Source organism: Myxine glutinosa, chromosome 9 (assembly GCF_964187855.1).
Source record: "Myxine glutinosa chromosome 9, kmMyxGlut1.1, whole genome shotgun sequence".
NCBI classification, from domain to species: domain Eukaryota; kingdom Metazoa; phylum Chordata; class Myxini; order Myxiniformes; family Myxinidae; genus Myxine; species Myxine glutinosa.
This window is the reverse complement of record NC_136269.1, coordinates 867,139-883,179: the sequence shown is the minus strand read 5'-3', so window position 1 is coordinate 883,179 and position 16,041 is coordinate 867,139. Positions and strand designations below refer to the sequence as shown.

General features: G+C 46.9%; 1 protein-coding gene across 2 annotated transcripts in view; it reads left to right on the top strand.

Moving 5' to 3' along the window:
* LOC137435670 (ral GTPase-activating protein subunit alpha-1) overlaps window positions 1-16,041 on the top strand; it is a 532,061-nt gene that overhangs the window by 109,280 nt on the left and 406,740 nt on the right. For both annotated transcript variants that reach the window (XM_068129617.2, XM_068129616.2), the window contains exon 7: window positions 15,042-15,213. In XM_068129617.2, the coding sequence (XP_067985718.2) occupies window positions 15,042-15,213 (172 nt within the window). The remainder of the gene's footprint in view (window positions 1-15,041; window positions 15,214-16,041) is intronic.

Below are 16,041 nucleotides of genomic sequence, written 5' to 3'. Positions count from 1 at the left end.
CTGCTCACCAAACTCTCCTCCTATGGTATCCATGGAAATCTCCAAGCATGGCTTGTAGACTTCCTCTCTGGTCGTAGTCAACGTGTGGCCCTGAATGGATTTCTCTCATCTCCCCTTGCTGTTCAGACTGGAGTTCCCCAAGGCAGTGTTCTGGACCCTGTGATTTTTCTGGTCTTCATCAATGATCTCTCCGACTCTCTGAAAAATCCTCTCTATCTCTTTGCTGATGACTCCACTCTCTGCTGCTCCATACCCCAGCCCTCAGATCGGCAGTCTGTAGCTTCCTCACTCTCTGCAGACCTGCACAAAATCACAGCCTGGTGAAACAAGTGGAACAGGTCTTTCAATCCTGACAAATCTCACACTCTTACTATGTCTCTCAGAAAAGACCGACTGGACAACCCTCCCATCCACCTTCTCAACGATCCTCTCGAAGAAGTACTGTCTCTCAAGCCTTTGGGTCTCACTATCTGCCATGATCTTTCCTGGGAAAACCACATTTCCATGCTGGCCTCCAAAGCCAGTCGCCGACTGGGCATCCTCCGTCGTGTGAAGTCCTTCCTTGACACACCTGAGCTTCTCACCACATACACGGCTTTCATCCACAGCTCAATGGAATACTGCTCTCCCCTCTGGGCTGGTGCTCCTGCCTCATACCTTGCTCGGCTTCACGCTGTTGAAACCAAAGCTTTCAGAATCATTGGAATCTCCCGTGATGAAGCTAACTCAGAGGGCCTTTCACTCACTCACCACAGGCAGGTTGGTGGTCTTTCTGTCTTCTTCCGACTCCGATCCGGCCTAGCTCCCCCAGCTCTATCTGTGCTCTGTCACCCAAATATTCCTGCAGGATGCACAAGATCTGCCAGCAACCCTCTTCTTGCGAAATTGCCAAAATCAAGACTCTCTGCTCACCTTCACTCTTTCATTCCTCTTTACTCCCACCTCTGGAACAAACTCCCTCACTCTCTTCAATCCCACTCCTCCCTCCAGGTCTTTAAAACAGCTGTTCACCACAGTCTCTTATCTTCCCCCTTCCAAAACCTTGATCTTTTCTACCCCCATTAATTCACCCGAGATCCACTTTTTTGAAATACCGACTTATTTCCTGGAAGTCCTATCAGTGTCCATGTGTTTTTACATTCCCCCCCCCCCCCCTTTCCCACGCCTCCTCCCCCCAAGCCCTCTCCCTCCCACAGATCTCCTAATGTCCCTGTTCTCCGCTGTTGTACTTGTGTCCTTCCCTGTCTCTCCCCATCTTGTCTCCCGCTCCCTTTATTGTATGTTTTGTGTGTCCGTTTTTTTGTGTGATTACTGTTAGCTCTTTCACGAGCCTCGATCTTGTATTTTAAAAAAAGAACCAAAAAAAAAAAACAGTTTTGGGGAAGGCCCTTTCCTGTTTCAGCATGACAATGCCCCCGTGCACAAAGCGAGGTCCATACAGAAATGTTTTGTCAAGATCGGTGTGGAAGAACTTGACTGGCCTGCACAGATCCATGACCTCAACCCCATCGAACACCTTTGGGATGAATTGGAACTCCAATGTGAGCCCCGTGGAATCGCCCAACATCAGTGCCCGACCTCAGCAATGCTCTTGTGGCTGAATGGAAGCAAATCGCCGCAGCAATGTTCCAACATCTGGTGGAAAGCCTCCCCAGAAGAGGGGAGGCTGTTATAGCTGCAAAGTGGGGACCAACTCCATGTTAATGCCCATGATTTTGGAATGAGATGTTTGACAAGCACATACTGGTGTGATGTTCGGGTGTCCACATACTTTTGGCCATGCAGTGTATTATAAGTAACACTCCTTATCTCACGCACACAAAATTTGTCAACGTGCCTCGATCAACATTGCTGCTCAGGGGTTCTGTGCATGCTCAGTGCTTCTGCCAATGATTCTGCGGTGTGCCAATCATTCTGGAGATGATTTAAATCATTTTGAAAGTGCTGTATGAAACAACATTCCCACAACAATTCAGCATAACGCCTTATTTCTTTATTTATTTAAACAGACACCATCGTGGAATACCGTGACATCTCCTCGTCCCCTACTACTCCCCCTCCACCTACCCTCCCCTCTCACCCCTGCCCCCCTTCCGGTTGTTTACAATTTATCAACCCCAAGTCTCTCATAAACGTAGCTCAACATCACAACAAAGTATAAATTTAGCTAATTACTCACCAAGTTGATGACTTTTCTTGTGCTCTCAATAATGGCTACACACATATTATATTTGTCCAAGAAATAGCTGAACTTTTCTTGGCAACATTGATAGAAAGACAGCTTTACAACCTTTCTGTAGTAAATGAGTATTTCGGTATGAATATACTGATAACATGGCACGACATGTACTCACGTTACCTGTAGAAGAGTATACAACCTTTATTTGCAGTGTCATGGTATGAATCTACAGGTACCATGTAATTACAGGTACTCACGTTACCTGTAGAAGAGTATCCAACTTTTATTTGCAGTGTCATGGTATGAATCTTCAGGTACACAGGTGCCATGTAATTGCAGGGACTCAAACTATCTGTAGAAGAATAGCATGGTGTCATTGTATGAATTTACAGGTATCGTGCAACTACAGGTACTCCAATTCCCTGTAGTACAATATCATGTTGTCATGGTAAACATCTACAGCTAGCATGGCTGAACTCTCCTACAGGTTCTCTAATTACCTGCCGTAGAGAATTGTGGTATCATGGTTTGAAAGTAACGGTGTCATGGCACAACAGGTGTTCGAATTAGCGCAAAAATTTTATTTTTACTTTTAAACTCGCCACCTTCCTGCCAGACGCAGCAATGATTGTTTGCAGTTTACGAAGATTTTGTTTAATTTCCCAGTTCCCACCCCTTTTTGTACAGGTGTTGAAGCTCATGAAAGAGCATCGTTTGTGAGAATTGTGAAACTGATGTCGCCACACAATCATCGAGGTGGTAGGCCAAGGTACAGGTCAAGACCAAGACCAAGGCATAGAACGTCCTTTTCAGGACGGGCGGCCATTCCGACCATCGAAAACCAAGGCCTGTCAGTGCTCCAACTCAATGTCGAGGGCCTCACCACCGCCAAGCTCGAAGTCATACGACACCTCGCCGACCTCAACAAGGCAGCAGTCGTTCTCCTACAAGAGACACACTGTGCAGCTGATGACAACCTCAAGCTGCCTGGGTTCCTTCTCGCTGGGTCCATCCACAGTAAACAGCACGGAATGGCAACCTTCGTCAGGACTGAACTAAGCTGGACAGCCATTAGCCAATCTCCACCAGGCTCCAACATCGAGTGGCTGGTCACCAAAATCCAGGAAACATCGGTCGTCAACGTATATAAGCCTCCTCCATCAGCGCTGATGGCATCATCACTCCCGTCCATTACTGCACCCGCCATCTATGCAGGTGACTTCAACTGTCAACACACAGACTGGGGTTACAACTACACAACACCAGACGGAATGATGCTGAGCGACTGGGCCTCCAACACCGATGCACTGCTGCTGTTCAACCCAAAAGAGCCTCCAAGCTTCTTCTCTGTGCGCTGGAACACCTACACCAATCCGGACCTGGCCTTCGCCGTGTGCCGCACCAACGACCCGAAGCCTGAGAGACGCGTCATTGACAGGTTCCCCCGCTCACACCACTGACCGTCCATCATCAAAGTGCCATCACTGGTGCAGCCGGTAGCGGGCAGACCTGTCAAGAGATGGAACTTCCGGAAGGCTAACTGGCAGTCGTTTGCTGCAGAGACGGAAAGAAGAACAGCTGGTCTCCCGAACCCAGAAGCTGCTGATGTGGACGCCACATACGCAGCCTATTGTAAGGTTCTTCTAGGAATCTAGGTGCAGCAAAGAAAAACATCCTGCATGGCTTTAACAAGAACTACATCCCGGGTTGGGATGAGGAGTGCAGCCATCTCCTGCGCGACCATCAGCAGGCTAGCTCCAGGGAAGAAGTGGACGCGACTGCAACAGCACTACTCCAGAAGCTGGACGCCACCCGTAGGACCAGATGCTGAAATAGTTGAGTCGATCGATTTTACCCACTCTAGTCGCAATGCGTGGCAGACCATCAACCAGCTGACAGGCAGAAATACAATGCCATTCAGGTGCCCGGTGACAGCAGACGCCATTGCGCCCCAGCTCCTGAAGAACGGTCGCTTCCCAGATGCAGACAAAAACTTTGCCCGCCTGATGTTGCGTGAGGTGTCTTCTCTCTCCAGGGCGGCCAGCGCCAATGCCAATCTCTCTGGAGACTTCACAGCAGCCGAATTCAGTGCGGCCATGAGCAAACTCAAGCCGGGTAAGGCACCAGGCCGTGATAACATCCATCCAGAGTTTGTCATCCACCAGAGCACAACAACATCTGGTTGGCTGTGTTCGTTCTTCTCGTCGTGCCTCCGGAGGTCCAAGCTCCCAAAGACCTGGTGCCGTGCTTCCGTCATAGCCCTGCCGAAACCGAACAAACCTGCGGAAGATCCCAAGTCCTACAGACCGATCTCGTTGCTCTGCGTCCCATTTAAGATTCTGGAGAGGATGATCCACAGCCGCATCGACCCAGTGGTGGACCCACAGCTCCCGCGGGAACAAGCCGGTTTCCGTCGTGGCAGGTCAACAGTGGACCAGGTAACATTACTCACACAAGATATCGAAGACAGCTTCCAGGACAATGACAAAGCTGGCGTAGTGTTCCTGGACCTGACAGCTGCATACGGCACCGATTGGCACCGTGGACTCCACCTGAAGTTGCTGAGGACAATCTCGGACCGGCATATGGTGAACTTCATCATGGAGATGCTGTCAAACCGCAGCTTCGTCATACAGACCTGCGACGGCCAGCGCAGCAGGCTCAGAAGACTGAGGAATGGTGTCCCGCAGGGTTCTGTTCTCTCGCCGATGCTGTTTAACATCTACATCTACGACCTGCCGGATACAATATCCAGAAAGTACAGTTACGCAGACGACCTGGCCATCATGCTGCGACGACCAACATGGAAGGCGATGGAAAACGGTATCAACCAAGACATGGGCACCTTGGTAGCCTACCTCTGGAGATGGCGTTTGCAGCTCAGCATTGGTAAGACAGTGTCAGCGGCATACCATCTTAACAACAGAGAAGCAAAAAGGGAACTGGACGTGTTCGTTGACAACAAACGCCTGGAGTTCCAGCAAGCCCCAAAGTACCTCGGTGTATGCCTAGATCGGATGCTGTCCTTCAAGCAACACCTAGAAGAAGTTAAGGCCAAGGTGACATCAAGGGTCTCGCTTATCCGACATCTCGCTGGTACGACCTGGGGAGCCTCCGCCAAGACCCTACGAATATCCACGCAAGCCCTGGTCTTCTCTGCAGCCGAATACTGCGCCCCAGCCTGGAGCAGAAGCCAACACGTGAGAAAGGTTGATGTTGCCATTAACAACGCCCTCCGCATTGTAGCTGGTTGCTTGAAGCCCACCCCGGCATTCCACCTGCCAGTCCTAGCGGGAATCGCCATGGCCGGCCTCTGACGGGAAGCTGCTACCCTCGCCCTGGCAAGGAATGCCCAGAAACATGACTGGCACATCCTGCATAACACCACAACGATAGTGGCGCCTCCAAGCAGACTCTAGTCCCGCCATCCCTACAACAAGGCGGCACAAGAGATGCTCAGTTCTATCCCTGAGGACCTGTCTAGAAGCGCATGGCTGGCGGCATCTTGGAAGCAGGTGTGGGAAATGGCCGGGCCCACCCGCATCCACCGCTACATCTGGGACCCAGGAGGTGGCGTCGTAGGAGAAGACCTACCACACCTGCAATGGACCTTGCTGAACCATCTACGTACGGGGGTCGGCCGCTTCAAATCATCGCTGAAGATGTGGGGCCTGGCAGACAGTGCCGCGTGCGAGTGCGGCGAGCCTGAGCAGACTGCCGAACACATAATTACCACCTGCCCCCTATACAGACCACCTTCAGAAGCCGGCCTCTTCGATGTAGGACCAGAGACGAGGACATGGCTGCACGACACTGAGCTGGCCATCTGATGATACACGAAAGAAGAAGAAGAAGAAGAAGAGCATCGTTTCTTCATTTTAATATAATTTCTGTTGTTCATTGATTAACTCCACTTTTGCACTTCTCTCTGCTCTGCTCACAATCAACTTATCAATAATATTGGTGAAGTTCCCTTGGTCCTTTGACTTGATTTTTCAAATCCATCCTTTGAACTTCGGCCCTCTAACCCCTGCCTTGGTACTTTTGACCTTAGATATTTAGTCTGGTCCCTTAGATATTTAGTCTGGTCCCTTAGATATTTAGTCTGGTCCCTTAGATATTTAGTCTGGTCCCTTAGATATTTAGCCTGGTCCCTTAGATATTTAGTCTGGTCCCTTAGATATTTAGTCTGGTCCCTTAGATATTTCGTCTGGTCCCTTAGGTATTTCGTCTGGTCCCTTAGATATTTCGTCTGGTCCCTTAGATATTTCGTCTGGTCCCTTAGATATTTCGTCTGGTCCCTTAGATATTTCGTCTGGTCCCTTAGATATTTCGTCTGGTCCCTTAGATATTTAGTCTGGTCCCTTAGATATTTAGTCTGGTCCCTTAGATATTTAGTCTGGTCCCTTTGATATTTAGTCTGGTCCCTTTGATATTTAGTCTGGTCCCTTAGATATTTAGTCCCGCCCCTTAGATATTTAGTCCCACCCCTTAGATATTTAGTCCCGCCCCTTAGATATTTAGTCCCGCCCCTTAGATATTTACTCCCGCCCCTTAGATATTTAGTCCCGCCCCTTAGATATTTAGTCCCGCCCCTTAGATATTTAGTCCCGCCCCTTAGATATTTACTCCCGCCCCTTAGATATTTAGTCCCGCCCCTTAGATATTTAGTCCCGCCCCTTAGATATTTAGTCCCGCCCCTTAGATATTTAGTCCCGCCCCTTAGATATTTAGTCTGGTCCCTTAGATATTTGACCCCTGATGCTTGATTTGCCCTCCATGACTTTTGACCCAATCCGATCCCGAAATCCACCTCCTCCTTTCTTCCGACAATTTGTTACTTTACTTTGACGAAGGGCTAATGCTCGAAACGTCGATTCCACCTCTCCCTTGGCGGTAAACGTACTCCGATCTTTTGGTTGATGTAATCCACTGTTGCTTTGTCTCTTGATGCTCACCAACACTAGCTTTCACACAAACTCTCCTGATGCTCACCAACATTAGCTTTCGCACAAACTTAGTCACGTGAAAAAGTAAGTACACCCCATGTAAAGTTTTGACTTTTTCAACATATTTCAACATACAGCTATTTGATCTTCATTTCAACAATATTGACAGATAAAGGTGATATAATATAACAAATATCATGAACATTTACATTTTGTAGTCCATTGTATAATTTAAATAAACATAAATGCAAATTTCGCATGTGGAAAAAGTAAGTACATCCTTGGCTCTAATAGGTGGTATTGCCCCCTTTGGCAGTATTGCCCCAGCGGTCTTGCTGGCGACGGTTCGTTTTTTCGCAGGTCTCCACGCTCTCCATCGAAATCGAAGTTAAGTCATTGTTCCAATTTGTATTTTCGTTATAACTGTATTTCTTTTATGGTGTATGTACGTATATTGTCCCGTCAAAGATTTTCGGTGCAAATCTTTCATACCTGTATTGAAAATCGCGTTAATTCGTGTCGTCTCGAGGTCTTGTACAGTGTACACTGTACAAGTACAACCTTGAGGCTTTGTTTTTCTCTCAGCGCCTGTCGTTTGTGATCCAATAACTTTCGTTCTCTGTTTTCGCAGTCTTTCCATCCCAAAGCCTATTTCCTTATGTAAATCTCAACTAAAAAAAAAAAAAAGAAAAAGACTACCTTCTCTGTGCTCATTCGTTTATTCATTCTTATTCGTTCGTTCGTTCTTCGACCACGTGTTTCTCCCCCATTTCCCCAGATAGATTGTCAAATTTCAATTCGTTATTTTATCGTCCATGCGATATTGTTTGATTATTATAGTTAGTTTTGGTTTGAATTTCCTGTAACTCGTAATTAATTAATCGTGTTCTGCTCCTCGTGTGTGGCCCTGTAGTTGTACCCCCGTCGGTGTTTTGTTAACTTAAGTGTGTTTTGTTTGGCTCTTGGTTTTTTCCCTTCTACCCCGAACATAATACTGTCTAACGTTCTAAATCCCCCCCCACCCCCCAAAAAAACAAAAAAAACCAAAAACATTTCTTTTCTTTTCTCCACGTGTACTGTTGTCTCATCCTGTATTTTCTGTCCAGGTGTGCTGTTCGCCCCACCCCCATTATCTCCTTGCCATCCACCGTTTGCCCTGTTCACGTGACTCGTGGTGGTCCCTCTCGGCTCTCCCCCCGTTGGTATTTTTGTGCATATAAGATTGTTCATAGTTCTGTTTAAATATTTTTAAATATGTTTAACCTTTCCCCTTCTGTTTTTTATTCAGTGGTATATTACAACACGCTGTTTTTCTTCCTATTTAAAAGGCTTTTCTCAATTTCCTCTCCAACTCATTCCACTTCAAAAAAAAGAAATTCAATATCTTATACGTCTCCCTCACTACATGGTCTAAATTCACATTCATTCCATCCCTCCTCCATCATCCTGAACCGGATTGCTAACTTGAAAATCACAACAAACCCAATTTGTTATCAATGTTCGTCTTTCATTAATCATCCACTTTCTAAACTCCCCTCTTGCCCCTCCCATCCAAATCCCCCCCCCTTGCACCTACACTCTTAAACTCCCCCCTTGCCCCTCCACTCCTGAACTCCCCCCTTGCCCTTCCCCTCCTAAACTTCCCCTTTGCCCCTCCCCTCCTAATCCCCCCCCTTGCCCGTCCACTCCTGATCTCCCCCCTTTCCCCTTCCCTCCGAAACTCCCCCCTTGCCCCTCCCCTCCTAAACTCCCCCCTCACTCCTCCCCTTCAAAACTCCCCCCCAATCCCTCCCATTCAATTCTCCCCCCATACCATTCCTCTCCAATTCTCTCTCCTCCCCCCTCCTCCTCCAAGCTGCCTCCTCCCCACTTCGTCTCCCTTCTATCTCATACCTCCACCCCCCCAAACCTTCTACTTTCCTCTGCCCCCCCTCAAACAACCCCTCACTGTGCTGCATCCCTTCACCAGCAAACCTTTCATCCTCCTCATCCTTCCCTTTCTGGGAACTCTTCTGCAACATCTGAAACACTATCAACTGCTCTCCCTACCTCCCCCTCTCATCCTTCATCTTACCCTACTCCTCCCCTCCCCTGTCCTGTACCCGATGCTCCCCCTCTCTCTTCATTAACGGTATGGACCTCAAACATCCGGGGCCTTCGCTCAAACCTGACTGATCTCTCCATACAGGTTGCTTCTGACAATCCAGACTTGATCTGCTTAACAGAGACTTTCCTCCTTCAAGATGTCTCTGATTCCTTAATATCTCTTCCTGGTTACTCCCTCCTCCGGTATAATAGACCTGAGCCTCGGCCTGGTGGTGGGGTGGCTATCTTTGTCAAAAACTCTCTTCCTCACTCTCCTTGCACTGCTCTCTTTCCTCCTCACCCGCAGGAGTACCTCTGGTTACGGCTTCCTCTCCGCTCCCACCTTTTGTTCATATGTGTTCTGTACCGTCCCCCAAACAGTGATGACTCCATCTACAGTTCAATGTCTGACAACATGGACCAACTTCTATCCACTCATCCCAACTCTCTCTTCCTCATATGTGGTGACTTAAACTGTCATCATGCCACCTGGTTGGGTGTGGGTTCCTCTCTCACTAGTCATGGCACCTCAGCAAAGGACTTCTGTGACTCACTGGGATGGACACAATCTGTCAATTTCCCGACCCGGATCTCAGCCAATGGAGTATCTTCTCTTCTAGACTTGGTTATGACAAACTTCCCTGCTAATGTCTGCTGCTCTTCTTCTGCTCCAATCGGTTCTTCTGATCATGTGCTTGTCAAAGTGGACATCTCTCTGGCCATTCTCAGAGAGCCTCCTCAGCGTCGACGAGTCTGGCATTTCACTCAGGCCGACTGGGACGGTCTTCAAGCAGCCATCAATCGTCTGGATTGGTCTCCCATCTCCACTGCCTCTGACATCAATTCTTCCTGGGAATTCTTCCAAAGCAAACTGATCTCTCTCATGCACAGATTTATCCCATCTCGCCTTCAGTTGTCTTACCCTTCCTCCCGTCCATGGTACACTGAATCTTGTGGTGAGGCAGTTGCCCTGAAACAACTTGCCTTTGCCTCTTGGAAGGCTAATCCAACTGAAGGAAATCTCAGTTCCTTCCACCAAGCTCGGAACAAGTGTGTGTCTACCCTCAGGAGTGCCAGGAAGCACTATCTCTCCTCACTCAAGAATGAACTCTCAAACCTGTCTCCTTCCTCCAAATCCTGGTGGCGTCTGGTCAAATCCGTTTCTGGTGTTTGTTCCCCCTCCATCCCCTCCCTTACCTCAAATGGCCACACAGTTGACATCGCACGTGACAAAGCCGAATGCCTCAACTCTGTGTTCGCCTCGAAATCCTTAGTCCCAAACCCATCTCTCTCTGTTCCCACCTTTCCCAGTCGAACCCAACTGCTCCTGGACTCTGTGTCCTTCTCTCCTGACAAGGTGGAGGAGTTTTTGTCAAACCTCGACTCTGATTCTGCAACTGGACCAGACGGCATCAGCCCACGGGTCCTAAAATCCTGCTCTGCCGCTCTATCTCACCCTCTCTCTGTTCTTTTCACCCTATCTTTTGCTCAAGGTCATCTGCCAGCATCCTGGAAATCAGCTAACATTACCGCTTTACACAAAAAAGGTGCAAAAACAGATCCTTGCAACTACAGACCAATCAGCCTGCTCCCAATTATCAGCAAAGTCATGGAATGCATCATTGCTTCGGATATGAAATCTTTCCTCTTCTCCAATGGCTTGATCTCTGATCATCAATTTGGTTTCAGACCAGGTCACTCTACTCTGGACATGCTGCTTCTGCTGTCTCAACAATGGATGGAGGTCCTCAATGCCAAACAGGAAATCAGAGCTGTCTCCCTTGACATATCAAGGGCCTTTGATACGGTCTGGCACCCAGCTCTGCTCACCAAACTCTCCTCCTATGGTATCCATGGAAATCTCCATGCATGGCTTGCGGACTTCCTCTCTGGTCGTAGTCAACGTGTGGCCCTGAATGGATTTCTCTCATCTCCCCTTCCTGTTCAGGCTGGAGTTCCCCAAGGAAGTGTGCTGGGCCCTGTGCTTTTTCTGGTCTTTATCAATGATCTCTCTGACTCTCTGGAAAATCCTCTCTATCTCTTTGCTGATGACTCCACTCTCTGCCGCTCCATTCCTCTTCCCTCAGATCGGCAGTCTGCAGCCTCCTCACTCTCCGAAGACCTGGACAAAATCACAGACTGGTCAAACAAGTGGAACATGTCTTTCAATCCTGCCAAACCTCACTCTCTTACTATGTCTCTCCGAAAAGATCGACTGGACAACCCTCCCATCTACTTTCTCAACAATCCTCTCCAAGAAGTTCTGTCACTCAAGCTTTTGGGTCTCACTATCTGCCATGATCTTTCTTGGGAAAACCACATTTCCAAGCTGGCCTCCAAAGCCAGTCGCCGACTGGGCATCCTCCGTCGTGCGAAGTCCTTCCTCGGCACACCTGAGCTCCTCACCACATACAAGGCTTTCATCCGCAGCTCAATGGAATACTGTTCTCCCCTATGGGCTGGTGCTCCTGCCTCACACCTGGCTCGGCTTCACGCTGTTGAATCCAAAGCTTTCAAAATCATTGGAATCTCCCGCGATGAAGCTATCTCTGAGGGCCTTTCACTCACTCACCGCAGGCAGGTAGGTGGTCTTTCTGTCTTCTACCGACTCCTCTCCGGCCTTGCTCCCCCAGCTCTCTCTGTGCTCTGTCCCCCAAATATTCCTACAGGTCGCACAAGATCTGCCAGCAACCCTCTGATGGTTAAACTGCCGAAATCTCGGCTCTCTGCTCACCTTCACTCTTTCATTCCTCTTTTCTCCTGCCTGTGGAACAAACTCCCACACTCCCTTCAATCCCTCTCCTCCCTCCAGGTCTTTAAAACAGCTGTTCACCACCATCTCTTATCTTCCCCCATCCATAACCTTGATCTTTTCTACCCCCACTAATTCACCCCAGATCCACCTTGTTTGAAATTCCAACTTATTTCCTGGAAATCCTGGCAGTGTCCATATGTTTATACCTCTCCCACCCCCCCCCTTCACATGCCTCCCCCCCTTCACATGCCTCCCCCCCAAAGCCCTCTCCCTCCCACAGATCTCTCGATGTCTCCATGTCTCTCGGTCCCTGCTCTCAAATGTTGTGTTTGTGTCCTTCCCCCTCTCTCCCCATCTTGTTTACCGCTCCCGATGTTATTTGCTTTATGTGTCTGTTTGTCTTTCTGTGTGATTAATGTTCGCTCTCTCACGAGCCTCGATCTTGTATACAACAAAAAAAAAAAAAAAAAAAAAAAAAAAAAAAACAACCTCAGGTAGGCGTTTCTTATAACTGTCTACCAGTCTCTGACATCGACTGGGAGAAATTTTTGCCCACTCCTCCATGCAGAATTCTTTCAGCTGTGCGATGTTTGAGGGGTTTCTTGCATGCACAGCTCGTTTCAAATCCCCCCACAACATCTCGATGGGATTTAGATCCGGGCTTTGACTTGGCCATTCCAGAACCCTCCATTTCTTTCTCTTCAGCCATTCCTTGGTGGATTTACCGGTATGTTTAGGGTCATTGTCGTGTTGCAAGGTCCACCTTCGGTTGAGCTTCAACTTTCCGACAGATGGCTTCACATTATCCTCAAGCACCCTCTGGTACAATGAAGAATTCATCGTGGATTCTATGATGGTGAGCTGCCCAGGCCCTGATGCAGCAAAGCTGCCCTAAACCATAATATTTCCACCACCATGCTTTACAGTTGGTATCAGTTTCTTGTGGTCAAATGATGTCTTTGGTTTTCGCCAAACATGTCTTCTGGTACTGTGGCCAAATAGCTCTACCTTTGGCTCATCTGTCCAGAGCACATTGTTCCAGAAGTGCTGGTCTTTGCTGAGGTGTTCATTGGCAAACTTTAGTCTTGCCCTGATGTTGTTTCTGGACAGCAAAGGTTTCCTCCAAGCACACCTCCCATGTAGATCAAATTTGTGCAGCCTCTTTCTAATGGTAGACTCGTGCACTTTGACATAAACAGTGGCAAGAGCTACCTGTAGGTCCCATGATGACATTCTGTGGTTCTTAGAGACTTCTTTCAGCATCTTGTGGTCTCCTCTCGGGTTGAACTTGCTGGCGCGGCCTGGCCTGAACAAGTTGGCAGTTGTTTGGAATCTTCTCCACTTGTAGATGATCTTCCGGACAGTCGACTGATTGATTTCAAATTGTTTGGAGATCTTTTGAAATCCCTTCCTAGATTCGTAGGCCTCTATAACCTTCTTTCTGAAGGCCTCAGAGAGCTCTTTTGATCTCGGCATGGTGACGCCGCACACTTCAACAACAAAGAGCAAACCAAACTACATGTCTGAGGTTTAAATAAGACAGGTTCCTCCAAGATCCTCTCTGACGATGTTCTAATCATTTGCACCTGAGCTGGTGCACCTGATTCTAATTTTAGGTATTTGAAGTAGTGATAAATGTAGGGGTGTACTTACTTTTTCCACATGCGAAATTTGCATTTATGTTTATTTAAATTATACAATGGACTACAAAATGTAAATGTTTCATGATATTTGTTATATTATATCACCTTTATCTATCAATATTGTTGAAACTAGGGCATGCCCGTACTATATATAGTATATCTAAAATTATATCCCCCCCCTCTATTTACATGAAATGGTTTGGTCCATTCGCAAAGCCAAAGCGAACGGCTTGCGAGTACGGTGACAATCCCCCCCCTCTATTTACATGAAATGGTTTGGTCCATTCGCAAAGCCAAAGCGAACGGCTTGCGGAGTTTGGTAAATAAATCGCCATAGCTCGGTAACTACTTCTCCGATTAATATGAAACCTTGAAAAGGCACATCCTCGGGTCCCCAGCAATATACCTGGCGAGTTTCAAGTATATCGGACCCGTGGTTGTCGAGAAACAGCGGTCACAGACACACAGACACACACACATACACACACACACATACACACACACATACACACACACATACACACAGAGATTACTGGAATTATAGATAGATGAAGATCAAGTAGCTGGATGTTGAAATATGTTGAAAAAGTCAAAACTTTACATGGGGTGTACTTACTTTTTCACGTGACTACATTACATTATTTTGAATATTACAATCTCATCATTACTTTTCCTTTTTTCTGTTTCTCTTTAATTTCTTTCCTTCTCTTTCCTTCTCTTTAATTTTGTTTACGTGAGTAGTTAATTAATTTGTGAGTGCTAATGATTTCCCTTTTTGCCTGCCCTTGCTGTAGTATTTTACACTCTTGGATGTGCTAAATATACCCTTATATTCAAGGTCTCGGGTCTTGGTTGTAAACCCACCTCTCCCAGAGCACCATCAATGCGGTTGTTTGTAAACCCCTTGTTTGTCCGTCCCCGTCGACTTTCCCGCTCTGCCCCACTGTTGGTGTTTCCCCTTTACCCTACTGTTCCGTTTGCTATGTTGTTCTGATTTGTTCTGTGTCCCAGCTCTTCCATGAGCCTAGACCTTGTGTAGATAAAAAAAAATGGGAATGTGTCGTCGAGTACCGACCTCAAATAATTATCATTCTTCCTGCCCCTTCCTCCAAACTAATAAATGAAACAATTGTTAAATTGATACTTTACAATGAGTTGGACCATATTTGGGAAATAGAATCCAAACTTGTACAATTCACAGAGAACAAACCCCCAGAGTTTGTAATCTGTGATGAGGAGACCTGAACTTGATTTATGTTAATAAATTCATTTTGAGGCTTAAAGTCACTTCATCAACAACTTTGTTTTTAAGTTTGGTCTCCAAAGCCAGCTGCCGAATGGGCATCCTCCATCATACAATTTCAATTGCCTCAATCTTCCTCCGACAGCTCTGTCTGTCTGTCTCTTTGTCTCCCATCGACAACGTACAGATTCGCCGGGAGGGCATGCAGCTGCATCTGCTCTGGATGCAGGCTCTCCAGCACAAATGCACTTTGGAAGAGAGATTCATTTTTGCCTGTCTTGTGCCGGGCTTTCCTCCACCCATTGGACCAGGTGGTCCTTGCACTCTGGAGGACCTTGTTTGCAAAGCCCCCTCTGAAGGTGTGTTCTTCACCGTTATTTGCTCCACAATTTTTCTCCCCTTCACAATGTTGAGTGTCTTCATCTCGATCTGAGCTAGTTTATCGCATTGAATTTGTCTTCATGTCTATCTGAGCTAGTTTAAAGCATTGAATTTGTCTTCATGTCGATCTGAGCTAGTTTATAGCATTGAATTTGTCTTCATGTTGATCTGAGCTGGTTTATAGCATTGAATTTGTCTTCATGTTGATCTGAGCTGGTTTATAGCATTGAATTTGTCTTCATGTTGATCTGAGCTAGTTTATAGCATTGAATTTGTCTTCATGTCGATCTGAGCTAGTTTAAAGCATTGAATTTGTCTTCAAATTGATCTGAGCTAGTTTATAGCATTGAATTTGTCTTCATGTTGATCTGAGCTGGTTTATAGCATTGAATTTGTCTTCATGTTGATCTGAGCTAGTTTATAGCATTGAATTTGTCTTCATGTTGATCTGAGCTAGTTTATAGCATTGAATTTGTCTTCATGTTGATCTGAGCTGGTTTATAGCATTGAATTTGTCTTCATGTTGATCTGAGCTAGTTTATGGCATTGAATTTGTCTTCATGTCGATCTGAGCTAGTTTATGGCATTGAATTTGTCTTCATGTCGATCTGAGCTAGTTTATAGCATTGAATTTGTCTTCATGTTGATCTGAGCTAGTTTATGGCATTGAATTTGTCTTCATGTTGATCTGAGCTAGTTTATAGCATTGAATTTGTCTTCAAATTGATCTGAGCTAGTTTATAGCATTGAATTTGTCTTCATGTTGATCTGAGCTAGTTTATGGCATTGAATTTGTCTTCATGTCT